The sequence below is a fragment of the Neurospora crassa genome, linkage group IV, assembly GCF_000182925.2.
Source record: "Neurospora crassa OR74A linkage group IV, whole genome shotgun sequence".
Lineage (NCBI taxonomy): Eukaryota > Fungi > Ascomycota > Sordariomycetes > Sordariales > Sordariaceae > Neurospora > Neurospora crassa.
In genome coordinates, this window is record NC_026504.1 from 5,371,547 (window position 1) to 5,398,075 (window position 26,529).

At 51.8% G+C, this 26,529-nt stretch overlaps 8 protein-coding genes across 8 annotated transcripts; 4 read left to right on the plus strand and 4 right to left on the minus strand.

Moving 5' to 3' along the window:
- Positions 1-149: 149 nt before the first annotated feature.
- Positions 150-1,740, minus strand: NCU05313 (mitochondria fission 1 protein). Its single transcript, XM_011395854.1, has 4 exons — positions 1,443-1,740; positions 1,344-1,362; positions 1,181-1,274; positions 150-1,108 (listed from the first exon to the last, which is right to left on the minus strand). The coding sequence occupies exons 1-4, from the start codon at positions 1,456-1,458 to the stop codon at positions 776-778; spliced, it is 462 nt and encodes a 153-aa protein (XP_011394156.1). The 5' UTR covers positions 1,459-1,740; the 3' UTR covers positions 150-775.
- A 117-nt stretch (positions 1,741-1,857) lies between these two features.
- On the plus strand, positions 1,858-3,140 carry NCU05312 (hypothetical protein). The gene is made up of 2 exons (XM_956832.3): positions 1,858-2,125; positions 2,272-3,140. The coding sequence occupies exons 1-2, from the start codon at positions 2,099-2,101 to the stop codon at positions 2,734-2,736; spliced, it is 492 nt and encodes a 163-aa protein (XP_961925.2). The 5' UTR covers positions 1,858-2,098; the 3' UTR covers positions 2,737-3,140.
- Positions 3,141-3,256: 116 nt separating this feature from the next.
- NCU05311 (hypothetical protein) lies at positions 3,257-4,738 on the minus strand. The gene has a single exon (XM_956831.2). The coding sequence runs from the start codon at positions 4,316-4,318 to the stop codon at positions 3,326-3,328; it is 993 nt and encodes a 330-aa protein (XP_961924.1). The 5' UTR covers positions 4,319-4,738; the 3' UTR covers positions 3,257-3,325.
- A 597-nt stretch (positions 4,739-5,335) lies between these two features.
- Positions 5,336-7,231, plus strand: NCU05309 (Cut9 interacting protein Scn1). The gene is made up of 2 exons (XM_956829.2): positions 5,336-5,420; positions 5,606-7,231. Exon 2 carries the CDS (start codon positions 5,783-5,785, stop codon positions 7,109-7,111), a length of 1,329 nt encoding a protein of 442 aa, XP_961922.1. The 5' UTR covers positions 5,336-5,420; positions 5,606-5,782; the 3' UTR covers positions 7,112-7,231.
- A 1,203-nt stretch (positions 7,232-8,434) lies between these two features.
- On the plus strand, positions 8,435-12,382 carry NCU05308 (Zn(II)2Cys6 transcription factor). The gene is made up of 6 exons (XM_956986.3): positions 8,435-10,134; positions 10,239-10,269; positions 10,333-10,384; positions 10,441-11,171; positions 11,240-11,971; positions 12,060-12,382. Exons 1-6 carry the CDS (start codon positions 9,274-9,276, stop codon positions 12,152-12,154), a joined length of 2,502 nt encoding a protein of 833 aa, XP_962079.3. The 5' UTR covers positions 8,435-9,273; the 3' UTR covers positions 12,155-12,382.
- A 1,141-nt stretch (positions 12,383-13,523) lies between these two features.
- On the minus strand, positions 13,524-16,013 carry NCU05307 (hypothetical protein). The gene is made up of 2 exons (XM_956985.3): positions 15,536-16,013; positions 13,524-15,465 (listed from the first exon to the last, which is right to left on the minus strand). Exons 1-2 carry the CDS (start codon positions 15,868-15,870, stop codon positions 13,992-13,994), a joined length of 1,809 nt encoding a protein of 602 aa, XP_962078.2. The 5' UTR covers positions 15,871-16,013; the 3' UTR covers positions 13,524-13,991.
- A 6,331-nt stretch (positions 16,014-22,344) lies between these two features.
- Positions 22,345-24,324, plus strand: NCU05306 (hypothetical protein). The gene is made up of 2 exons (XM_956984.2): positions 22,345-22,449; positions 22,512-24,324. The coding sequence occupies exon 2, from the start codon at positions 22,974-22,976 to the stop codon at positions 24,189-24,191; it is 1,218 nt and encodes a 405-aa protein (XP_962077.2). The 5' UTR covers positions 22,345-22,449; positions 22,512-22,973; the 3' UTR covers positions 24,192-24,324.
- Positions 24,325-24,511: 187 nt separating this feature from the next.
- On the minus strand, positions 24,512-26,292 carry NCU05305 (DNA-directed RNA polymerase II polypeptide). The gene is made up of 3 exons (XM_956983.2): positions 25,958-26,292; positions 25,779-25,861; positions 24,512-25,660 (listed from the first exon to the last, which is right to left on the minus strand). The coding sequence occupies exons 1-3, from the start codon at positions 26,048-26,050 to the stop codon at positions 25,132-25,134; spliced, it is 705 nt and encodes a 234-aa protein (XP_962076.1). The 5' UTR covers positions 26,051-26,292; the 3' UTR covers positions 24,512-25,131.
- Positions 26,293-26,529: the final 237 nt, after the last annotated feature.

A 26,529-nucleotide genomic window follows, 5' to 3' on the forward strand; every position in this document is an offset into this window, starting at 1 on the left:
GTCGTTAACAGGAGAAGTGAGCCAATGTGTCGGCGTCGAGCTGCAGCCTGACCCTGAGACAAATGGTCCCGCATGCACGAAAGTGGGCTATGACCGGGGCAAGGCACGGCAAGGCACACATCTTTGAGGAGCAACAATGGTAGGGTACGGTATTGGGTGTATGTATTGATATATCGTTTAGTAACACGATTGATACCTCTAACGCTACAATATGGTTTTTGGAATGACAATGTGATACCAAGGCTTTCCAACATAAACAAAGCGAGAGGTACAGTAACACCGTCACGGGGTCTAAGCCTTCAAAGAGGAGCACCTCTGCGTTGACTGTTGTCACACCTGGCAGTTCTTCAAGGCTAGCGCCAAGAACTAACACCCGCGACGTCTTCGAGCATCCAATCTCTGGGATCGCTTCTAGATGCAGTAACCAAAGTCCACGCCGTCAAATAAAGCGAATTTAGGGCGTGAGCCGAGTTCGATTCAAGAAAGAGCATCTCCAGAGATGGAGTCTAACAAGCCAACAACAATCTAAGATAGGTAGTTGGGGGAAGTGGGGGATGTGAACCAAATAACCCATGTCTTATAGAAAGGAATGTCTGTAATCCAGTTATCGGGACTTTAAAGAAGGAAAAGAGGATTCAGCTCGTCAAATCATAGCCCATAATATACACACCGGACCCTGTTGTCCCATATCGTCATCAAGGAGCGGCCTTTTCTGCCCTTTCACCTTGTGCCATATGTCATCATCCATCAGGCGACCGGCTCACCCTCCTACCCACTACCTCTTGCGGCCCAAGTTCCTGAGCAAAACGCCTCCTATGACACCGGCGGCAACCGCCACACCACTAATGATGGCCACTCCCATCAAGCCCTCCTTGGTCACCTTGTCGTCAATCAGGGCTCGGAGGTTGGCGGCCTGGAGGTTTGCCGGCTCGTTTTCTAGGAGGGCGTCGTTGTATTTCCTCGCTTGCGCGTAGTTACCGAGCTTGTAGTTGCCGAGGGCGAGGTAGTATAGGCATTCGCGGCGGCGCTCGGGCGATGTTCGGAAGATTTCTGATAGCAGCATGACACCGAGGTGTTGGTCGGCTCGTACGTTGGACTTTACTAGGCCCTGTAGCATTTCGTAAAGAAGTTATTTAGTTTATATTTCTTTTCAACGGGAATCATGGGTGTTGGTTCGTACCCATGCGTAGTTGAACTTGGTCTGGACGCCAACCATCTCTCCCTCCTTCTCATATTGCGCCCGGAGAACATTGAGCTCGGCGGGGTTGAGCGGACTGCATCGTTATCGTCGTTGGTTAGATGACTCGGCGATCCTGGGGCGATTGTGCAACTCGGGGACTCACGTTTCCGCATCCACTGCATCTGTAACCACGGATGTTAGCTACCTGTGCCAAGCTTGGAAGAACAATGAAAACGAGTCCCATGAGCTGACCAGCACCTACAGGGAAGTTGTGTCATTTTGACAAGCTGGGTGTATTTAGTTGAAGGAACAAGAAAACTGGTATCCTGAATAGAAGTAGGTATATGGTCGTGAATTGTGCGGCAGCGGGCGACTCTGGTATCTCGGGTTTGTAGGTAAGGTAGGTAGTGGTGGTGTGAGACGGAGGTGGACAGCAAGGTTCTGGAATTACCAGGTTAATGATAGCTGAGAGTGCCGCCAGTAGTTTTATCGCGTGGCTGGAGCTCTGTTTAATGTGCCACCGATGACGAACGACACTGGGGAAACCCACTGCAGCATGCCCGATCCTTGACCGGTGATAGCCCGAGGTCCCGTCCCCATGTAAATCTGCGATAAGATAAGGGAATGTCCCACTTCAGGTCCTGTTGCGGCTCCTGTCCCGCTAGGTCCCGTCGTCGCCCAGGATGAATGGGTCCCGCTGTTGTTTGGTTTGGGACTCGACAATTGCGACACAACAACAAACCATTCGCGACCTCGAGTTCGTTCGCGAACAAACACTTTTCTACAACAACAGAAACTAAACGAGCACACTTTTACCGTCACGGAACTCATAAATTCAACTCGATCGCAGAAGCAAATATTTACATATACCCGAATTAAAACAGAACACCAACCTCAAGTCAAACTAAACCTGCCAAAATGCTTCTCGAAGAAGACCCCTCCACCGTAAGCTTCCCCGTTCATTCTACATCACTCCAACCTACCAAAGAACCTCCCCCTCTTCATCTCCCTCTCTTCCCATCCCCCTTACCCACCCCTCCCTCTTTCTTTCTCTCTATCAACCACCCACTAACCCCCTCCCTCCCTTCAAGCTAATCGCCCACACGACCCAAAACTTCAACATCACGCCCGACCGCCACGCCGTCTCGCGCGTCGCCGAATCACTTTCCACGCTACAACAAGCGCGCGACCTCCGCCTGCGCGAATCCGAAACCAACCTCAAGAAACTCGCGCGCACCCTCAACACCTTACAGTCCCAGCACCAAGAAGTCACGTCCTCGCACAGTTCCGCCGAGCACGCCTCGTTGATTTCCCGTCTCGACACGCAAAAGTTCCGCGTGGCGAAAAATGTTTCAGATCTAGAAATGGAGACGGAGCGACTACAGACGCAATTGGCGGAACTACAGGCGCGGTTGCAGGAGTTGGAGTTGCAGGGGGTTGATGGTGGTGATGCTTCTGCTGCTGGTGGTGCCACATCGACGGGAGAAAATAATGGGAACGGCAGTGCCGGGAATGGGGGCCAGGTCAGGAGCGTGGAGGATGAGGTGTTGTTGTGAGGTTGAAGGTGTATAGGAGCTTGGGAATCGAGATTGAGAGGGAGGAGCAGGATGGAGGGGAGTTTACGAGGGCGGTGGTGCGGAATGATAGGCGGGGGGATGTGTGCGTGGTTAATGTGGACCGGCATCGGTTTTCGAGGTTCTTTTATGCCAATTATTTTTGGCAGACGTTGTAGGGGCGGTTGCTTGGGGGTAATGTGAGATGGCTGGGGATGGGGTATGATGGGAAGGTTGGGCTAGGATGAGGTTACGGACGCTTGCGAAAGGGATATGATGCATGGATGGATGGGATCGGCGTCTGGAGGAGTTTGGGTGGGAATAATACCATGTCATTATTTTGTTGTTTCAAAACAAGTCGGATTTCTTAGCGTGATCATATTGAAGTATGTTTTGCTTTATTATCGCTTTTCGCTAATACCCAGACGTGTTCTATCCTTGTAACTTGTCATAACAGTGTCTGTATCTGTTTAACGAAAAAAAAAAAAAAAAAAAAAAAAAAAAAAAAAAAAAAAAAAAAAAAGGGGCCCTGGTTACGTATACGAACATTGTCCAGATCAGCAAAATTAGACAAACATAACATGACAATTATTCACGCCGTAGGCCTCCACTTCCCTTTCTGAGAAGTGAAACCCGCAAAGTACTCTTGCTCCTTCTCCCACATCCCCATACCCATCGGCGACACCCCGTTTCCATTACGGTGATTGTTCCTCCTATCCCCCGGCGGCAGCGCCATCTTCGATATGCTTCCAAAAGCGCTCTTATTCGCCCTGGCGCCCGTACCATGCCAATTATTCGTTTGCGCCTCGGCACAATGTCCCGATCCAGCTGTGCCATTTCCACTTCTCAAAGTCCCCTTTCTACCATTAGTACTTCCCCCCATCCAACCCGCCTCCAACGATTGCGACGGCCCAGCACTATGCGATCGATGGCTCAGACTGTGGTGGTACCGACCCACAAAGCTGGAGCACCTTTCCATCGGCAGTTCCAGCCGTGAGTTGATGTTCTGCCAGGCGTCGTCGTCGTCATTGCTGTCGTTCAGTCGCCACCCGCCTACTCCTTCAAAGTCTCGCTGGATGCCGACCGAGGGAGCCAGCCCGCCGGTCTCGGGCAGAGGGGGAACCATCTCGGCGTCTTCCCGGATGGAAGCGATGGTAGGCGAGATGGATGCTTGACTAGAGCGGCGAGAGCGACGAACGGTGCCAAAGCCGTAGCTGCTCTTGCGGCGGAGAGGACTCCGTTGGTGGGAGTCGTAACCGTTGTAGTAGTAAGGGGAGGGAGAGACGACGGCTAAGGGCGAGTTGTCCTCACTATCCCCGGCGGCTCTGTTTCCGACGCTGCCTGTGCTACTAGAGGATAGACGGCGTGGAGTAAGAAGTTCGCCGTCAGTGACGCTATGGTAGTGACGGCCTTTGATGAACTGGGGGACGAATGCCATGGCTATGTCGACGTAGACGATGGCTACGCGGAACATGAGCAAAGAGAAGGCGAGGGCGGAGGTGATACTCGCGAAGATGGCCATGGGAATGGTGAAGAGGCAGAGGAAGGGGACAACGAGTCCATGGACGGGGTTGAGGAAGGCCATGGTGTCTGTGCGGGGTGTTTGCGGTCTGTGGCAACAGATGATGTTGAGGATGTCGAAACCCTGGAGTGAAGGCCTCGGTTTTCTGGTTTGCGTTTTGACGGCGAGTTGGAGAGTGAGGTGGGAGGGGGTCTATGAAGCTGTATAAGGTATGCAGCTTATTGGATTTTCTTGCAGGCGAGGGGCATATCTGCCGCTGAGACCAACATGCCGTGCGTGCGCTTGGAGCACAGTTCCCTTGGTTATCTTGTTCCCTGACCCGAGGTTGTGGCACTGAACTAGTACAGTTTGAGTTTACGACTTGATAAGAGTTTGTTATTTGGGGGAGATTTTGTCTAGGCTCCGAGGGCCATGACGGATGTAAAGTGTAACGGGCTTGAAGTGCGCAAGACGGGGAAACGGAGAGTGAACCGGGAAAAAGCAGGGGGGACTTGAGCCGTTTGGAAACAGGGATCGGTCGGAGCTTAAAAGCTGGGGAAGCAGTTTCAGGGTCCACTACGCCCGCTTTGACACTTCGGCAGGCGCCGAATGAGCAACCAGATCATCACAAGGGGCTGTTCTTAGCGGGCCGTGAACACCTCCAGCGGTTGACGTGCCCCGGAATAATGAGGTCTTGGCAGCCATTCCCTTACGTTTTCGATCCGCTCTTGCAAGAATCTGGACACCACCAAGAACGATGCCCCCTCTTTCCACTTGTCGTTCCATGAGATGATCGAGATTCCTGCTTGACGGCCACAAGTTGCATATGTACATGTTCACCGGTCCCTTTGTGTCACTTAACCGACGTACATCCGGACTGAGGAAGCCCCGCGATCGTCCCATCGCTTCGTCTTATCAGCCCATCGGCATGGGTGTCAAAGCTGAGCCGAAGTTCAACCATCAATGAAGTCAACATGACACCAAGTCCAAAGATAAGGTTGGACGGGGAAAAAGTCCTCGACAGCCTTCAATCGACGTTGATAAAAATGCCGGTTCGAGTGGCCCTTGCAGCCAGGATTCACAGACATTTTTTTCCCATGTTGCGAGTGCTTGTTATCTACGCATGAGCCTCCGCTATATAGTACTGGTAGTCTACACTATATTTCTACCTATTCAAACTCAAAGGGTGAGTTTCCCTTAGCCAGACCACACGTGTGCCAAGACTGGGCATTTTCAATTGTACCGTCAAGTTGAGGCTGTGTTGGGAGGGCAAGGATGATACTCTGTGGACAGGGAATAGCTTCCCCACATGCATCTCCAACTGACATCATCCGTTGGAGGAGGCGTTCCTGAAGGCTGACAGGATGGCAGAATGGGTGAAGCGGGCCGTGGAGTTGACTTTTGCATCCGCGATTTTCCACATGAATATATCGAACATAAATATCAACTGTGTTTCAACATCATCCCAACTCTACTGCCATTAATTCTCCCACAGTGTCAATAATCGCCACTACGGCACTCTCCATATCATCTCAGGGCACAGCAACCATGTGTCCCTCCACCGGCGAATCAATACCTCATGAAGTTCCCAAAAGAGACGATGATGAAGCTCCCAAAGAGCCCTTCCCATGGCACGTTGGTGTCTACGACGCCCACTGTCATCCCACCGACACCATGGCTTCCATCTCCAGCATAAACAACATGCAAGCTCGACTTCTCACCATCATGGCCACACGCGGTCAAGACCAAGACCTCGTCGCCTCCGTAGCCGAGCAGCACGGCATCACAGACTTGAACGAGCTGCGCGAAAGCAGTTCATCCGAAACCCCCAAGAAGGTCGTCCCAGCGTTCGGCTGGCACCCTTGGTTCTCTCACCAGCTCTACGATGACTCCAAAGACGAAGAAGAAGAAGAAGAAGGAGAAGAGGTCACGGATGTACAGGCACACAATAGAAAAACTAAGCACTACTCTACCGTTCTATCGCCCCCTCCCGATGCCGATTTCATCGCTTCTCTCCCCGATCCCATTCCTCTCAGCAAGTTTCTCCAAGAAACCCGCCAACGCCTGCTCGCCCACCCCACAGCCCTGGTCGGCGAAATCGGCCTTGACAAAGCGTTTCGTCTCCCGTGGGGCAAAGTGAATGAGTCGTCCTCGTCCTCGCGCAACGACGGCGACCTAACACCGGGCGGTCGAGAAGGACGGATGCTCAGTCCTTACCACGTCAAGATGGCGCACCAGGTCGACGTTCTCAAAGCCCAACTTCGCCTGGCAGGCGAGCTGGGTCGTCCCGTCTCTCTACACGGCGTGCAGGCTCACGGCGTGTTATTCGATGCCTTGGCGTCGCTGTGGAAGGGACATGAGAAGGAGGTGGTGTCGCGGAAGAAGCAAAAGATGATTGCCAAGGGCGTGTCGGAGGATTTTTCCTCCTCGTCTAGTGATGAGGAGGAGGAATCCGATTACTCGGAATTTGGGCTTGTGGGGGAGCCCAAGCAACTACACAAAATCATGAAGCCCAAGAAGAAGCCGTACAAACCGAAACCGAAACCGTTCCCGCCGAGGGCGTGTCTACATTCCTTCAGCGGGCCGCCGCAGGTGTTGAAGCAGTATTTGGATCCCAAGATCCCGGTCAAGTGCTACTTTTCGTTTTCCATGGTGATTAATCTGGGGACGGCGGGCGGAGAGGCCAAGTTTGCGGATGTGATTCGGGCGTGTCCGGATGGGCAGGTGCTGGTGGAGAGCGATTTGCATGTGGCGGGCGAGGATATGGATGGGTATTTGGAGGATATTGCGAGGAGGATATGTGAGATAAAGGGGTGGGGGTTGGAGGAGGGGATGCAGAGGATAAGGAGGAATTATGAAGAGTTTTTGTTTGGTTGAGTGAGTGTTGAGTCTCTAGAAGACTGTAGACTATAGACTTGGAACCTAGATGGAGTTTTACTTGGTAGACATGGGAGCATCTTTGGAAGCGAGACAACCTCTTTCTCTCAGCCGCTGGGGTCTTTTTTTTTTTTTTTTTTTTTTTTTTTTTTTTTTCCCTCCCCTTGAAAGCCACCGCCGGCATCAGTCAATTGCCCCCCCGGTCCAGCTGAGGGTCCAACTGATGAAACCTCAAGGGTGCCTTCTGGGGTAGCCCTTTGGTGCCTGTTGATCAACGGCACTAACATTTCTTGCGCTCTTACCCTGGAACGTGCGTTAGCGGGACTTCACTACACACTAGACTACCAGACTACGCATTCTGCCCAACTCGACGAGTATTGAACAGTGTAACACTAAATGAGATCTTCGCTTTTTCCTTCCCGAACCGGAACTGAGACGTTCGCGTTCGCAAGCATCCCCTCTCATGTCACGCATTTTTGTTGGCTTTTGTCAGCTCAGCTATCTCCGAGGCGGGACCGGTGTGTCTGGCAGTGCAGTCAGTGTCTGCCACTGGGGTTTCTTTACGGGCTTCTTCAAAGTTCTTCCTCATAACAACCAGGCACCAACACCAAGAAACAACGAGTTGTCACTGTTTCAAGCCGGCAGGCCTGGGATATGGAAGTGGATTGCATGGCACGCCTGTCTGTGAGACACTGCACTTTCGGTGTAGATTTAGCGCCTATCAAACGTTCTGGACGGATGATTGTCTCAGGGTGCCGATCTCCGCTGGGACAACGGTCGAAACATCAACCACTGTTATCTTTGAGGTGTAGGTAAACTATTTAAGGAGGAGAGAGACACTGAATGATGTTGAACTTGGCAAGGTTAGGAGTGAAAAGACTAGGTAGGTGCCGGAGTGTTGCTCATCCGGGAGGTGCTGAGAGACTCTACTCGACAGTTTCCAACACACAGGAGTTGTTGCGATTCGCTCTTGACGGAGTTGTGATCAAGCTAGAAATAGTCTTTGCAATTCTTACCAACAGCGATGAAGAGGCGTCGATAACCACAGGGGTGATTAGGTTTGCAGTGAAGCGAGAAACTGAACCCACCGAGAGTGCCGGTCCGGGACCGACTTATATCTCCCAGTCGCCGCCGTTTGGATGTGTCCATTCAGTCTTTGTCAGCCACCGCATTCACATCACTCCATGTTCCCTGTGTTCTCAGCTATCCGCAACGAACTACCGCAGCCCGGCCGGGTACCTCCCTTTTCCCCTCATTTCGACTGTGGTTCTGGACCTGATTCCTCCACTTGGACCACAGTGAGGCTGTGAACAAGCTTTTTGAAGAGCCAAAACATAAAGGACGGGGAAATCGGGAAGGATTTTTAGTCGAGTCATTTTCCCCCTCCACTTTGTCCAACACCGCCCACTTTGCTTGGCTTTTCCACTTTCTTCTGCTTTTCTCTTCATTCCCGTCTTTATTTCCCTGGATTATTTCCATCGCTTCGCAGGTTTATATCGTCACACAAGTTCCCCCAGTCGCTTGGCATTTCGGTTTTTGGTGTCAACCGCACTGGGTTCCCCAGCCAGGCAGTAGTGACGTCCACTCAACGGTCGGTCGGTCCCCCTCGCAGCAGCTTTTCGATCTTGGCAAAGGAACCGCTCTATCATACACTAGACATACTTGTCACTACACCAGTCGAACCAGTCGAACCATTCAGGCGAACCAGTCTCCCGGCACCCTCAGTCTTATTCCCACCTCACCTATCTGCATCCATCCTCTCTTTGGGCTGCTGCATTTTCCGCTGCTGCCTCATCTGCCGCCATCAATCAATCAATCAATCAATCAATCACAGCAAACCATTTCCTTTGAAGAAAAAAAAAAGGTTTTGCGTTATTCCCGAACCTACTACTACTACAACACAACAGGTTGGCTGGCCGGCCGACGGGGAAAAAAAAAAAAAAAAAAAAAAAAAAAAAAGTGAGAAAGCTGCAGAAAGCAAGCACAAACACACCCACGTGCCGGGGGCGTCGGTGATTTGCACCACGTTCCGCGATACAGGCAGCGGACCCATTCACACACCACACACCCAGTCGCTCGCGCATTTCCCAACCGTCCGCTCGCTCGCTCGCTCGTCGGCTCCCGGGGCTACCCCAGCTGCGACCTGACGCAGTTCGGTGCGCATGTGGATGTCTGGGTATCCTGTCGGTGGTGACAGCAGTCAGCAGCAGCGACGTTTCGGCAGCAGCAGTCGTCGTGGCTCGATGAATCCGCATCCGCATCCGCTCTCGTCAGCGGAGCCCGTCACCGCTGCCGCCGCATTTGCACCTGCACCTGCATCGGTATCCGCTCCCTCCGCACAGCCAAGACATTTGCCGGGTCCGGTGGATACCAGATCCCGGCCCGGGCCCGGGGTGAGTCTGACCCATTCTCATGCGGGGCCGGGCCCCATGGTCCTCACCCCGAGCTCGGCCGCTTCTTCCACCGTCTATGTCGCCTCGCCGAGTTCGGCCGATGCGTACCACCATTCGCACTACCACCACCACCACCAAGGGGGCCACCACCACAGTCACCACTCCCATTCCCACTCCCACTCCCACTCCCGCTCCTTGTCCAACACAAGTAGTGTTACAGCCGCCGCGGGACCCGCATCCGGTCCCGGACACGGTGGTGGTGCGTCGTCATCATCATCCACACAAAACCCATATGGCCCCCGGTTAACAAGAGCGGGAGCGGCGGGGTACAGCAGCAGCAACAGCAGCAGCACCAACGTTGCTGGCGTTAAGCGCGAATCCACCGATGATCTACAAGGCGTCAACGGGGACTACTCCTCCAACGGTCACCACCACAATGGACCCTTGTCCGGGCTTGGCGGCACCACTCCCAGGTGGAGTGGCAGTGGCCCGAGTGAGAGCGTCGAAGGAGATAGCAGTGCTACCTCGCCAACGTCGACAACAACGGGAGGTGGAGGGCCCCAGAGGAAGAAGCAGAAACGGAATAAACCGACCTTGTCTTGTTTTGAGTGTGTTGAGAGGAAGACAAAGGTGAGTTTGTGATATCTCCCTCCTCTCATCCGACCTCATTGTGTACCTCCGCCCTTCCATCCGAACTTGGGCTTATTTTGATGACGCGCTAACAATTGCACCAGTGTGATCGAGGTCGACCTCATTGTTTAGCATGTAAATCTTCCAGTCTATCCATTGTACTACTTCAATCCTGATCATCTACTTACGGAAACCCAGGTATCAAACGCCAAACCGAATGCAAATATGCCCACGTCGCCAACCTCCTTGAGTAAGCCCACTCTTCCCCCTGTTTCTTAGGATACCTATACTCACCATCACCTCCAGAGAAACATCCCGCAGCGCTGCCAACGGCCGCCGAATGACCAAGCCACCACGGAAAAAGACCGACCAAGCATCCTCGCACACCAGCTCTCTTTTCACCGCTGTCCCCAACGCCGCAGACCGCATCTTGAGCAATGGCCGAATCCCTCTTGGCTCCATAGCGACCTCAACCGGCCTCCTCTCCAACGTGCCCTTTTCCGCTCCCGGCTCCTCCAACGTGTTCGGCATCGGCTCCGAACACCCCTTTGCCAACTACTGGACCTGCAACGGCGGGCTTCCCGAAGTCATCGACGTGCTCCCCGCCAAAATGCAGGTCGACCTCGTTCTCGACCGGTACTTTGAATGCGTCGACCCGGTTTATCCCATGATCCACCGGCAGACATTCTTCGCCGACTACGAGCACTTTTGGACCATGAGCCTGGAGGAGAAACACAAGTGCGATTCAGCCTTCATTGCGCTGGTGTTTGTGATGCTGGCGCTGGGGACGCAGTTTGTGGAGAGTAAACTCAGCGAGAGGGAGCGCCAGCAGACTGCCGAGTTTTATGCGAGCGCGGCGAACCAGGCGTTGAGGGTGGGAAGCTATATGAGCATGGCGAGCATTACGAGTATCCAGGCCATGGTTCTGATGACATACTTTTTGATTAACGATAATCACGCTTCGGACGGATGGGCGTTTGGGGGCATTTTAATGCGGCAGGCGTATGCTATGGGCTTGCATCGCGATCCTAATATTGGTATGTTTTCCTTCCTATTCTCCCTCTTCCCACATGTCCCAACTAACCATCCCCTTTCCACTTTTTAGTCGTCCCCACCGCCCCCCTCTTCATCAAACAACAACGCCGGAAAGTCTGGCAAGCCGTCCTCCTCCAAGACACCTTCCTCACCGTCCTTCTCTCCCTGCCCCCCTCCGCCACCCACACCGACGTCAAAGTCGAAGACCTCGTCTCCAACCTGGACCCGTCCACCTCCTCCTTGTCTCAAATCTCCATCGACGCCTGCGACGACCCTACCGACATCGCCTACCTCCGCGGCTCCTGGACTTTGGCCAACCTCGTCCAAGAAACCATCTGCTCCCCCCGTTCTCTGGATGTACCCATCTGCACCACAGTCCGACACAAATCCAAACTCGTCGCCGATTTCCGTGCAGTCTACCGCTCGTTCCCCGATATCTTTCGGTCATGGGACGTGGCCATGCTAACCCAAATGGCTGAGTGTAACAAGCGGATCGTGCGGCAAACGCTGTTTTTGAGCTCCAACTACTTTCACAACCTAATGCTCGTACACGCCAGCGAGAGCGCAGACGTCCCTGTCAATGTGCGCGGCACGCTGGAGGCGGCGCACGATGCCATCACGGCGTTCTTTGTGCTGTTTTCGCTTTTTGAGACGGAGGCAAGAGTGTGGTGGGTTTTCAACCATCGGGCCTTCTTGGAGGCGCTGTGTATAGGGAATGTGTTGCGGGAGGCGGCCAAGGAGGAAGGCGGGGTGGAAGCGATGGGGAAGGATCCGCTGTTTGTTAGAGCCAGGGGGGATATTCGTGAGTTTACCTTTTTTCTTTTCTTCTTCTTTTTGGTAAATCTGGATTGGCGTGTAAGGAAGTAAATGCTAACTGGCAATGGCGGCAGATCAAATGCTCAATATCATGAGAGCGATGAGTGAGGGGGAACAAGGCTCGGAAACGGCGAGGACGAGGGTGCAGGTTTTGAGCGAGTTCCTTTGAGGTTGAGTAAACGAACTTGCTTGGCGTTAGGAGTTGGAAGAGCACTAGCGATCAATGACAAGAAAGAGAACTGAACCCTTCAAGATACCTACCTACGAATCAAATACAGTGACACTTCTTTGGGATAGATATAATCGGTTTGTTCAGGCAGGGAGGATAATTCCGAGGTATATAAGAGTAGGAAGGACACCCTAAAACTACTATGAAGTACCATACTCAACGGGTGAACAACGGCGTAGCTGCCACACTACCCAAGTGAGCAACGCTTCTCTGGCAACTGTACCATCTATCAGTCATCAAGAACCGTCAATGTCACTTGAAAAAGCATTCCCAAGCGATTCACCGGTCGTCACCGATCCGACTGCTAATCTTGCGATCACTGGCCTTGTCGAAAGGAGTATCAAATCAGACGAGAAATCCCGACGGAGTCTTCCCAGCGCCTATCTATCTATCTATCCATCTATCTATCTATCTATCTATCTATCTATCTATCTATCTATCTATCTATCTATCTATCTATCTATCTATCTATCTATCTATCTATCTATCTATCTATCCATGGTCGACCATATATGACTGAGCCTGAGATTACTACTACCTACCTACCTACCTACCTACTTTTTTCGCAGTGCTCAGCGGGATGGGTTCGCAAGGGCTTGCTTGCGCTATTTAAATAATATCGCTTGGAAGAGGGTGTTATGCTATATGCAACCATGCTGGTCATGGTGAGAAAATTCTAGTCTAGGTATGTATGTATGTATGTATGTATGTATGTATGTATGTATGTATGTATGTATACGACAAGAAACTACATACTTCACCTAATATACCCTACCTAATCAAATAAATAATTTCGGGCGGTATATGGTGGATGGTGGATGGATGGATGGTGGATGGATGGATGGATGGATGGATGGTACCTAGCATAATAGATTTGACTACCTATTTAAGCTGTTAAGCTATCAAGCTATCAAGCTATCAAGCTATCAAAGTGACAGATGTAAAATCGCGGATCAGTTGGGTCAAATGGATGGAATGTCTCTCGGGACTAAGAAAAATCTTGTCAAGGCCGATGAAGCTTAATGTTTAATGGATGTGATTACAAACTATGATAGGGGATAAGTGAACGAGTGCCTACCTCTAGTTCCCACGCACACACACACACCCACACAGAGAGAGAGAGAGAGCTACTAAAGCAAGTCACCCAACGAATTGTCTGAAATAGTTATAGATATAATACGTCATTACTCGATACCACCAGCTATCTATCTATCTACATCAGTGGCCCATCTACTCAGTTAGTTATACAAAAGAAAAAAAGGATATTGAGATATATAACAGAAAAAAAAAAAAAAAAAAAAACAGGATTGGCGACATGTCAAATGTCTCGCCGGGGTATATTGTTGCAAGTCAGGTCAGTCAGTCAGTACAGTACTCTCAAACAAGTGCTCGTGCTCGTGCTCAATCAAGCTTTCAATGCTTCTGTTAGTGCGACACGTGTGGTGGTGGTGGTATATGTCGAAAAAAAAAAGAAGAAATAAAAACAAGGAAAAAAAAACAAGGAAAAAAAAAAAGCGAATCCTCCTCCGTACCCATTAAGCACAACATGTGTGCGTGGTTGTGTTTATAGGGGGCCTTCCTCCTTGGCTAGAACCATGAAAGAAGCAACCGTTGTCCCCCCCGTCCCGTTCTAGTGTATCCGATCCGATCCAATCCAATCCAATCCGTCCCGTCCCGTCCCTTCATCACAAATCATTTGCTTCGTTTGCGCGTTTCGTTTTGTTTTGCTTCATTGAGTTGAGTTATACAAAGCAACAACCCAAAAAAAGGCGTTATGTTATTGCGTCGTACTCCTCTTTGGCGGTCCTTCCACCGGCGGCGGTTCCTTCAACAACCCACCAGCATCCACCAACTCCAAGTCGTGTCCCTGTCCCTGTCCCTGCACTTGGTGGTCATGCCCCAACAACCTCAACCTTCTTCTCTTCTCTTCTGACGAATACGTCGGTAGCTCATCATCATCATGCTCATGCTCATGCTCTTCTTCCCCTTGCATCTGCGGTATACTCTCCAAATCACTCGTACTCTTCGGCCTCCCTCCTCCTCCTGCTCCCCTTCCGCGTCCCTTACTCCAACTCCTTCTGCGAGCCGATTTCGGCACAGCTGACAACGTCCAGGGAGATAAAAACCCTCCTAGATCTTGTAGCAACGCAGCTGATCCTCGACGCAAGCCACTAGCACTGGCGGGCACGGCGGGTACAGGAACGGTGTGGGGGCGCGGATGCTCGACGGTAGCGGTGGAAACGGAGGATTCTCGGCGACCGCGCGTGGGTTCGTCGGAGAGGAGGCCGCCGTAGTCGAAGAAGGAGACGCGGCGGGGGGAGGAGAGGACGGGGAGTCCATTAGGGGTAGTGTTGCGGGGAGAGCCCGGTTGGCTGGAGTGGCCTGAGAAGGACATCAGGTAGTCATCACTGCGGGCGGTGGAGCGAGCCTGCGATGAAGAAGAGGGTGGAAAATCCCACGAGTGGATGGTATCGTTGTTGTCGTGGTGGTGGTGGTGAATCTGGGCCATGGGGGCAGGGGTGTAGTAGCCGCCGCCACTGCCGATCTCATCCGAATAGGGGATCAGCCGTTCGCGCAAGTCGGGCTTGACGCCGTAGCCGACGTCGCGGACCAGATCCTCGTCGGAACCCCAGTGACGCAGGGTAGGACGACGGCCACCGTTGGGGGCGGCTCCGCCGGGACCCGAGCCGGGGGAGCGCTCGAGAGAACCGGCGGCGATGGAGCTGTATTTGTACTTGCGCTTTTTGACACCGCGGTCGCGGACAAAGGAGCCGAGCACGAGGGCGTTGGAAGCGGCGGTGGCAAATAGCAGTTCGATGGAGGCGTATAGAGAGCGGGATTGTTGGGAGCCCTGGGCGCGGATAATGTGCGGGACGCGGTAGACGGTGACGCCGACGACGCCGAGGGAGAGGGAGAAGAGCAGGACCAGCTGAAACTTGCGGGTCAGGGTCATTTGGGAGCGGATGATCATGGGGATGGGGAAGAAAACGAGGAGGAGGTCGGTAACGATATTGCAGATGGCCATGGTAAGGAGTTGGACGTAGCCTTGGCGGCATTGACCTCCAGGGTCCGGAAGAACTTGCGAGTACATGCGGAAGGGCCGGCATTCGACGACGTCGGAGACGATGACGGCGATGAAGGTGGTGACGAGGGTGACTTTGATGAAGGAAAGCGTTAATTCGTAGGAGCGCTCCCAGCTGACGTTGAGCCGTTTGAAGAATTGCAGGATGGCGTATTTGAGGATCCATAGCCTGCAGACTGTCAGTGAGGTTTCGGGACAAGAAACAATGAAGCGCCATGTCTCAGCCAATGTGTACTCACGTCAACGCATAAAGCACCCTGCTGAGCAGCACCAGGCCACTCGCTACTGCCTTTCTATTTATTTGCTCGTCCGAGAGCCGAACAGACGAAAAGTCGGCATTATTTGTCCCGTTAACCAAGATGAAGTGGACGCAACCCATGCGCAGTAACAAAGGTACCAAAGCTAGAGCAGCCGTCTTGTCCTCACTGAACAGTGTCTCGGTCCGGACGAAGCGGCCACACACGCGCAGCAGGATCAAGACGACGCAGAACATGGTCATCCACCAACATACCAACAAGGTCGGCTTGTCGGCGCTGAAGGCACGCAACGGGGGAGGGTCCGAGTAAAGAGTCATAGTGATGGCGGCACCCGAGACATGCCGCCCGTCATCCTCCGGAGAGGGACGAGCGGAGAAGATGGTATACCCCGATGCGAAGGTTTTGCTGAAGTCGAAATGGTCCGTGAACTGGGCTAGCTGTGGTGCTGAAACGGCGTGCCTGGATCTGACTCGGGTGGTGGTTTGAGACTATTGGGCTGCTGTCTGTCGGGCTGCTGCTCAATGGTCCTTCTCTGGCCGATGACTTTCAAGTTCGGATGACACAGATCCGTGCGTAAAGCCTTTTCGGACGAAATGATGTCGGGGCAGATATAGTTCGGTTCAGATAGTATCAACTGAGTGGCGCAATGTGTAGATATACAGCTTTCGGTATCTGAGAGTCGTAGTGGCAGTCCTTGTGTGAGCATGCTATGGTCGTTCTCTGGTTTCGAAAGCAGGGGTCCTGGATCGCCGAGGACAAGGATATGACGAGGATGTAGTGTAGACACTATGGCGGATCGAGTTGAAAATGCCTTCTGTTTTCGTTGACAGGTTGTTGAAGAGGCTGTTATCTCAGTCGATTGTTGATATGTATGGGGATTTGTGAGAGAAAAAAGGAGAAGAAGGTAAAAAGGTAAAGTTGGGGTTGGAAAGGATAGCTAGATAGGCGACCTCTCTCGTCCAGGGTTGTCAGTCAGCGTCAGAGGCGAAGCGAGGCAGAGCCTGCAAATGTCCAGAGAGAGCGAGAGAGATCCGTTGGTAGGCTAGAGTGGGAAAAGTTGAAGCGAGAACCGAAAACCAATGTCGATCCGCCTATCTTTGGCGGGACGGGAAATTCGAAAGGCAGCCGGCTGATCGAAGTACCTGTGTATCTTTGATATGTACACTTACTTGAAAAGTCGGGTGAGAGGCGGTTGCGGGTCACTTTTATTGTGACCTGATGAAGCGGGTGATGGAGGAGGAAGTGGACACTAGGAATAAGCGGGCTTGGTGGGTTCGTTGGTTGGAGTGGTGGGCGAATTCGGTCAATGCAACGGGAATTTGGTCCCCCCCCCCCCCCTCTCTCTCTCGCTCTCCATCCTTGCTGTGCCTCTCTCCCCAACCTTGCGTCTCATCCTTCAAAAAATCCTTGCCTCTATTCGCTGACAGGACAGGCAGCACGGCCTGGGACTGGATGAGCTGCGGCGACACCCCAGCCTCTCTGCCCTGCTGCCAGCTTCCACATGTTGCTCTACCTGCTGCTCGGTAGCGAATCCCGTCATCCCGCTTGCTATACCGAGCTTCCTATTGCGTGGGCACCGACGTCCAGGGCAGCATGCTTATCAGCCTCTGAACTCGGTGTAGTGTAGCGTAGTGTAGTGTGCAAGGTAGAAAACTGAGAATGATTACTGTAAGGTATGTAATCCGAGTAGCGTGCCAACTGGGAAGTGGGAACAGCCTTATCAGGGAGCTCCTGGTTTCGGTCACTCTTGGCGGTTAGCAGGTCGCCATTTTTGCCAAGTGTAATAATACTTTATGAATGCATGGCGAGCTGGATACCCGTTGCTCTGCTTTTTTCACCATTGGGCTGTTGGTGATAAGTATGTTAACTGTGTACACTACTAACGAGCGAATCGGCAACGTAGCGAACTAGCGAATCTGAAGCGGCAATATCTAGTACTAGGTAGGGTAAGTGGTGGTGGCGGCTTCCTATACACTACTAACCAGGTTCGGAGCCGTGATTGCGATAGCGTGGTACAGTAGTGTAGTATGTAACTGGATTCGCCCTGAACACAATCGGGACAGCTTCCACTTGAAGAAAGAAACCAAGGAGAAGATAAGAACATCGAACAGGAGACCGTCTGTCACTCGCATCGCAATTTCCACGATCCAGGCCCCAGCCTAGCATGTGTCTAGCAGTTCTTGGCGCTGGGCGGGAGGCGGGAGGAGCATAACGCTATGTATCCATTAGCATGGCGCATCGCCTTGAAAACAAGTGCCGTTGATTGATTGATTGATTGATTTGATGCCATCATGGCTCGTGTAGTGTACCTAGTGCTCCGTTTTGCCGCGTGTCCAGAAAGCTACACTGCAAATCATCATCTGGGAGGCAGCTTGATCCTCAGAAAGTGGGTATGCGGCATCAATTCCGAATGCATCAGATACAGTAGCATGGGATGAATGCATCTCGCAAGCAAAGTCACAAAAAAAGACCCAAGTCCGACAAGAAGACGGCCTCCACTCGCGTCGTCACCCTACCTATTTAATGGAAAGGGTTCAATTTTAAACCTCTGCTCGGCAGTCCGCATTTTGAAACACCCGACCCAACAAGCCCTGGATGCACAAAAACCCGATATTCCCACGTGTGAACGAGGAAGGGTCGTCTCCATTGTGCCCCTCATCACATCCCACTCTGAACAAAGTGTGATGAAGCAGTTTTCACTTATGTAGTGTTATAGAGTTAGTTCAGAAAAAGGGTCATGAAAACACTTGCATACCAAAAAGACACATCACGCCGGCATCACTTTTCGATCCGCGAACGGGTGCTTCCTTCCTCTAGTCTAGCTGTCTCTGCCGCCTACCATTGTGTATTTGCAGTAGGGTCCCCACCTTATGCTCCGCCCATTTTAAATGTTCACCAAATCCTCACTCCTCTCTTTCCTCTTTTTCTTTCACCGCCTGTACACTACATAGTGTGTGTGAAATGCTGCAAAATGCAAAACACTTTTGACGCTCAATGCAACTGCTCGGGTCAAAGTTTTCATTTCTGCATCTGTCCTCTCTTGACGCAATGCGACAACCCGCGTCTCGGTTACACGATTGGAACACTTCAGCTTCCTCCAAACCGTTGCCCAGAGGGTTTGGCAAGGTTGGTGAAACCTCACCTTTAATCAGCCCAACTTGTATCTCCCATCCCTTTTGTCTTTGCCTAATGTGGTGAGGCCACGAAACCTGGTTTACATGATGGTGATACACTTCACAACCTGAACCTAACCTACCTACCTACCTACCCACGCACCCGCGCGCGCAACACTTTCCACTTTCAGAATGCCCCATCAATGATTTTCAGGACCACCATATCTACCTAGGAAACCCTTGGCCATTCCCCAGCCTCTTTACTATTGGCCAACAAGAGACACAAAATCTCAAGACGCATCCCAAGATTTTGGCGACCCCACGTGGGGACCCCCCATTGCCAACTGCCTAGTAGTCTCGCTAGTGTACTGCTGCTCGCCACTCTCCTTCTCCCCTCCGGCGCCAACTCTTTTAAAGTCACGGAATCTCCCGACGGGGAACCAAGGGACCGACCGGATGAAGGGCACTATGTCACTGCTCTCTTCTTGGCCTCCATGGACGCCGCGGGATGCGATGCTAGGAGGGAGATAAGGGTACGTCAATTTTGGCATTGACCCTGTGTGCCTGCTATGGTAATCATTCACCACCAAACGCGAACCCTTTTCTATGTAACCATCATTTGCCCTTTTGGCCGGCCGAATGGTTTAGGGGACTGTCCCATTTTTCGACTTCGTTTTCTGTCAGTGAGTGTCACGCACAATAGTTTGAGACATTGAGGCGCTGAACAACGAAAATCCACTTCAGACCGGAGGTACGTCCGTGTTATTTTGGGTTATGGATATTGGACCTCTTTTTCGGGCTGAAGATCTACACAATATTGCCCGTAAGTGATGACTAATGTCTGATGCGTACCAAAAAGACACATCCTTATTAATTCTAGCATCATCTCTCTCGCCTTACACTAGTGATTGTGAAGAGGAGTTCATCTTCTTAATTTTCCTTATCCACTCTACACCACAAAGAGAATGGTGCTTGCTCCTCTTCACCCCTATTCCCGAGTCTCGCCCGAATGATCGGTCCCAACGAGGCGGGCTATAGACAGACTACCCCCCTTCCCTATATCTAGACTACTTAACCGCTTAGGGCAAGGCTTCTCAGCTTTTCTCCGCCGTACAAAAAAAAAAAAAAAACGTTTTGCAACAGGCCAAAGAAGTGCAGAATCCTCAGTCTTCGCCCGTGTAGGAAGATACATTCTATAACACTGCACCTGGACTGTTTGGTAGTAATCTATATCGAAGTTTCCCCTTAGTTGAGATCTGAGTTTAACCGGACTCATCTTCTTTCTTTCTTTTTTTCTTTCCTTTTCCTTCTCATTCTTTCGGGGGGGGGAGTGCATTTGGTAAAAGTGCATTGTCCTAACCAGAATGACAAGAGAAGTGACCAACTTTTTTTTTTGGAGAAAATTGCAAAAATGACCGATTGTGAACTAACAGACTTCCGCCTTACCTTCGCAGTAGGATGTTAGCCATCGAAAAGATCAGTTAAATTCCTCAGAGCCATGCCCTAAGCGGTTAAGTAGTCTAGATATAGGGAAGGGGGGTAGTCTGTCTATAGCCCGCCTCGGTCCCAACAGTTTGGCACCTCCGGGAGCCGGTTTGAACTCCCGTTGCTTCCAGCTCCGTGGACGACGAGACATGCTAGACTGTATGGACGGAGTTTATCAATCCGGAAGAGCGGACGGCGCAAGATCTTTTTTTCTTTTTAAAAAAAAAATACCGCACCCAAACCAACAACAAGCTTCAAGAGGGTGGGATTTCCAAGTGTGCCATTGCGACTCAATACGGTAACCAGCTTGTCCACTCCGACGAGGACATTGGAACCGCATTCTCTCGATCAAAATTTCCTATCCGATAGTTCGACTTGGCATCCTCTCGGCCGTTTTAACAGCTGTCCCGTCAACTTGGTTGATATACACCATTTCATCGATGCAAGGTTCAAGCGATCTTTGTACACTACTTCCGCCTTGCCGGACCAACGGAGTGGTGTTGGTAGCGGCATCTCTCTACGTCCTCTGAACTCATGTTTTTTTTCTTTTCAATTACCCACGAGTAAGAGATTTACCCACGATTAAGAGGACACCCAAGAGCAACGACGTCACATGCACCGGCGACGCACTCTTATCCCCCAAGTCGTCGCTCTCTAATCTGTCTTCATTCACCATTACCACCACCCACCACCCCCGTCGTCACACAAGAATCTCGCTACCCAACTATGTACATACATAACCTTCTCTCTTGGGTGAATTCTTTCCGTGTTCCCGGGTGATGCCGCTCCTCGGAACCAAATTTTGTACGTAGTGTATGTATGCAATGCAATGCAGCAAAAGTCCAAAGTGAACCAACATACATATATATGTACATACATACATACATACGCGCCGTTTCGTTACCGTCTCCTCGGGACCGGGACCGGACAACTCAACGATCTAGACCTCTGGTACATACCAAACACTGGAAAAGCAAAATTGCAAAGTTAGTACTACTACCACAAGGTAACATCATCATCATCATCATCATCATCACCTGCCCACATAGGAGAATTTACATACATAGGTGTACATATCTCGGGGGGGGCATTTCCCCCTCAAATTAAAATGTCACTTCCCCCACCACCCACGCATTCGCTTGCTTGCATCTCATATGTACACTATGTACACTACGCGCACACACACACACACACACACACGTACCCTGACGAATCAAATTGCTTTGTTGGTGTGTATAGTTACTGTGTACAGAATCAGATGCATTCAAGTGGTGGTACCCGGGATGGGGGGGGTAATCACAACCACATACATATGTACATGCATGTGATTGTTGGTGACGACGGGTGGTGACGGGACGGGAAGTGACGGCCCGGTTGGAGACGAGGGGTTGGTGAACTAAGGTAGGTAACGGATAAATATATGTGAACGGTTTGTGACGGTGTGTTTACAGGAAGAGAAAAAAGTAGCTGATATAAGTAGAAGCGCTTTTGGTTGTGTTGTGGAAAAGGAGGGGAAAAAAACAATTAGTTATACGTAGTGTCCGACGTTAAGGTGAAGCATGATGGTGGTCGGTCACTGCACTTTCTGACCAGTTATATAGTTATAATCCTTGGATGGTTCAGACTCGAAAGTACCACTGTTGGGTGACGATTCCATGGTCAGTGTGCCATTCTTTTGTATATCTGGCGTCGATGAGCTCACTGCACATGAAGTCTCTCGGCAGATATCAACTCTAACGAACCAACAACTCGACGTCCGCGGTAGATCGAATTGGTTACTCGCGAAAGGCCATCATCCATGTCCAACCATACCCGTTAACTTGGCCCATACTGTTGAACCATATTTACTTCCATGTAGGTCTCTGGCAAATGCTCCTGTAGAATTTCGAAAGCTACGATGATGTTGTCCGGTAAATCTGAGATTTTAGAGTCCCTGAAATAGACGACGACCAATATCCAACCGTATCCCATGGACCTGGACTAATGGACAACTTTTCGCCAAGGCAGCATTGTACAATATATAGCTTTCTGCTTGGATGCTTAGGTGTGAGAGGGTAGGATTTCCTGTACAAATTATATAAATTGTTAGCGAACACAACACATGATTGGTCCAGAGGTGATCATAGCAAGAACGTCCGCTAGTCGCGCGGTCAAAAGAGAACACCATAATTCTTCCTCCTTGGCATACATCTGAAGAATTTCAAAACTATCAACCTCTTCGAGAAACCTTTCCTGAAACGTGTTGGAGGCTCAGTTCATCCGATTGGGTACCATAGCGTGGCTACACCAAGAGTGCAAGTAAGAACTAGCACCGGGCCGTTCCTTAGCAGAAGGAGACTGACGTGCTTCTTGGAGAGCAGAGTATATGCTGTGTCCCTGGCTTTCTCTCCCAGGTCCTTGCAATAATTCCAAGCTGTTTTTGCAATCAATATCCTATTCGGATACTACCAGTGATAGGAAGGTTTCAGTTTGTTCCAAACGAGCAAACACCTTGATGGCTGTTGACGAATGGAGCAAGTAAACAGCGGGGTAGGCCCGGGCCCGATCGACTCCGTCATCGCAGCGTGGGGTCAGACATGCAGCCGTCATCATAGAGGCACTACTGTAGCTGTTGCCCTACATCAACCCTCTTCATTCCTTCCAATAACTTGCTCCTTCTTCTGGACATCTCAAATCAACATTGCGTCTGCCTTTCAGTTCACCCATTCGACCTCCAATTAACCAGCATCACTGGCAACGTCAACATACGAGGGGCAGACTTCCTTCCACCGAGCAACCTCGCTCAACGCCCACCTGTTTCCAATCACGGACGTCATCGATGAATGGCTAGTAGACTGCCCGTCATCAAGTTGAAGCTCAACATTACCAACAGCTGTTGTCAGAAATCATCACCGCATTCCCAGAGACTCTCTACCATCATCTTTCGTTCTCTGTCGACCAAAGTCCCAAGGCTTCCCGCAACAGCTACCAATCTCGACCAGAAGATCTCCAAAACATCACCACCGCGCTACACCAAACCACCATCCATCAACCGCTGCCTCACCGGCACTACTTCAACCACCTCAACCCCCTCCTCAACAACCGCCACCAAAATGTCCACCTCCACCCCTCAACAATCCAACCGCCAACCACTCCCCTCCACCCCACCCCCCTGGCGCGCCCCCTTTCTCTCCCACCTAACCTCCCTCCCTCCCTCCTCTCGCACCTTCGTTCTCTCCACCCTCCACCCTTTACCCCCTTCCTTATCCTCCACCTCGACCCCGACCCCCGTCTCCTCCACCATCCCCGTCCTCCCCCGCGCCCGCACCTGCGTCTGCCGCAGTCTCTGGGCCCAACTCGAAGCCAACCCGCACAACCCCGCCGAGCTGAACCCTCCCGGCGTGTTCGAAAGCGACATGATCGCCTTCACCACGGACGCCCGCATGGAAAAAGCCGCCGAGATCGTCGACACGGCCTCGGAAGAGCGGATCGAAGCGGGCGGGGAGATGACGGGCGGCGGGGGGCCCGTTGAGGCCGTATTTTGGATTGAGAAGGCTAAAGACGCCCAAACAGGAGAAGACAAAAAAGTGATGACGCAGTGGCGGATCCGTGGATCAGCCTGGCTTTTGGGGCCGGACGTGGACAGTGAAGGGGCCAAGAAGGTGCGGGAGGTGTTGCGGCAGCGGATGCGCAGACTGGAGGGCAAGACACAGGAGGATGAGGAGCAATGGAGCTGGAGCAGGGAGGTTACGGCGCATTTTGGAAATTTGAATCCGGTCATGAGGGGCACGTTTCGCGGGCCGCCGCCGGGACAGCCGGTGGCGTTCCCCCCTGGAAAAGGGGAGGGGTTGGGCCAGGAGGTGGTGGATTTGCAGGATGAGGTAGCCAGAAAGAATTTCAGGGTGGTGGTGATTGTGCCGACCGAGGTGGATCAGGTGGATTTGTCGGATGCGAAGAGGGCGAGGCGGTGGTTGTATTTGTGGAGGGGAAATAGTTATCATGCGAAGGAGGCGGGCGGGGAGGTGCAGGGGGAGTGGGAGAAGGTTGAGGTTTGGCCTTAGAGGGATTGGGATTGGGATTGGTTCGTGATTTGGACTTGAGTGAGTCTTTTAGGTGTGTATTAACAGAGGAATGAATGAATAATTGAACAGTCAACATGCCATGTAACAAACGGATTACAGTGTTGGAGGATAAGTGTCTTGACTTTATGGTAGAGGCTGCGTATAGTTCTGTATTGGTCAATACAATGTCACCAGTCACTGAGTAACTCTTGAGCAATCGAATCAACAGCTCAATAACTCTGATATCTCATGCCCGATTTCAAAAGGGATTGACGAAACTTTCTTTCAGTCAGCATCCAAACACCTGAATGTTGATGATTCAGCCAGGGGCTACTTCTAGCTCAGATAAGCACTCTAATATAGTAGACTCCGTGGTGAATATACCCATTAGCAAACACAGTACCCAACTGCTCTAATCTCTCTTGTCTCAAAATTTCATAATGATAGCTCGGATATTCTCTTGTCGGTATATATCTCAAGCTACTTAGTACAAAAGCCACTCCGTAACGCCTTTCTTTCTTTGTCCTCTTTTGAATTCGAAAGAACAGAAACTGATTTCCCTGTATCCCCCATGATGCTAGAATAGTTAAGAAAAAGAAAAACGCCCAAGTGTTTTGTATTACACAACCGAACCCCTAACCCCTTCCTCCCTGTCCCGCTGGTGGCTGCCGTGCTTTCACTTCTTTCTTGCTTCGCTGCTGGCCGTCATCGTCCCCTTCCCAAGGCTTCTTATCCAGTCCTCGTCCATATAGTCATCAACTGATTCCCACCAGCCAGACCCGCGTTGGCCCGTCGAAGACCGTCCAGAGAACAAATCAAGCCTGGGGAGAGATTGGATGGATTGGTGTAGTGCCCTCCAGCCAGCCAGCCAGCCAGCCAGCCCAGCTTTGCCAACCGCACGCAACCACCCCCTTCTCTCACGCACACACGCTTGCCCCCCTTATACGCAAAGCCTGTAAGAAGCATAGCGACCCGCCGTCTCCGACACACGAATGATCTTGACGACCTGGCCCCTCTTGAGTCCCAGATACCGCGCAATCGGATCCTTGCTCAGAATTCTCGGCAGCTGCGTCTCCTTGAGTCGGTACCGCTTGAGGAGCGCGGCCTTCTCCTCCTTGGACAGCAACACGTGCTTGGGCACGAGCTCGTGGTGCGTGATGTTGACCAGCAGGTCCTCCTCCAGGAAGCACTCGACCTGTGTGTACTGCGAGGTGACGGACATGACCTTGCGGGCCTGGGCAGAAAGCGGGACGGCGGTGATGAAGATGCCGGCTTTGAACTTGTTGTCGGAGCAGTGGGTGACAAATTTCTTCATGACGGACACGCCGATGGAGCCCTTTTCGGTGCAGAACTCGACCCAGATGGTGCCGCATTCGGGAACGGGGTTGGGGTTGGAGGGCGTGGGAGGGGCGGTGAACTTTTTGATCATGGCTTCCGAGGGGCGGGCGGAGAATTGGAGCTTGGCGCGGCTGTGGTTTGGTGTCGTCATGTTAGTCTGGTGGGGAGGTGATAGTGGTTTGAGGTTTGAAATGCGACGCGTAAAGTGGTGGTGATGGAGGGGTGATGGGTGCCGACGCAGGAACTCACTTTGGTGTTCCATCCTCGTTCGTGTATTCAGCCTTGAACCGCTCGAGCGAGATCTTGACTTCGTCTTCCGCCAACTCGTAGCCCTATAGTCGAGAAGCACATGTACATGTCAGAATAGGTCGAATCATTCTGGGCGATGGCGCGTCGAGCAAGCGCCGTGATAAGGATGGATGGCGTACCCTGTCCTGAACCATCTCGTGAACAGTCCTCCAGGCCCTCCACAGACGGGAGACTTCCTTGGAGGCACTGGTGGGGCTGCTGTCGTCCTCCATTTTGACTGTGTGTGTTGGGCAGTCGATTGAAGTGTAGTGTTTGTCGTCGCGGAGTGGTGGTGATGTGGAGGTTGCGCAGGTGAGGTGGTGGTTCGCGATGGTGGATGGCGTGTTGGTGGATTGATAGCTTGGAGGACTTTCCTGTTTACGAGGCTGAAGGACAAAGGCTCTCAAAAAATTGCGGGAAGGGTGGGTGTCGCCGAAAACCAGAGGCGTGGCCGCATTGATCAGACCTAACGCCCGGGCACTCCAGGATTCCACGCCGGCCGATAAGAGATGGATGGGTCCACAGTGAGCCGGAGGCTGCCTTCACCCCTGTGAGACACTACAAGTAAGCGCGCAGATGGTCTGTGCTGTTGACCGTTGACCGGCTTCTGATTCAGGCAGGCAGTTTGTTGAAGTCGTGAAAGACCTAGGAGGAACAGTGATGGCGTGCGCTGGTTTTATGCATGACTGGAAAAGCGGACATACACTTCAAG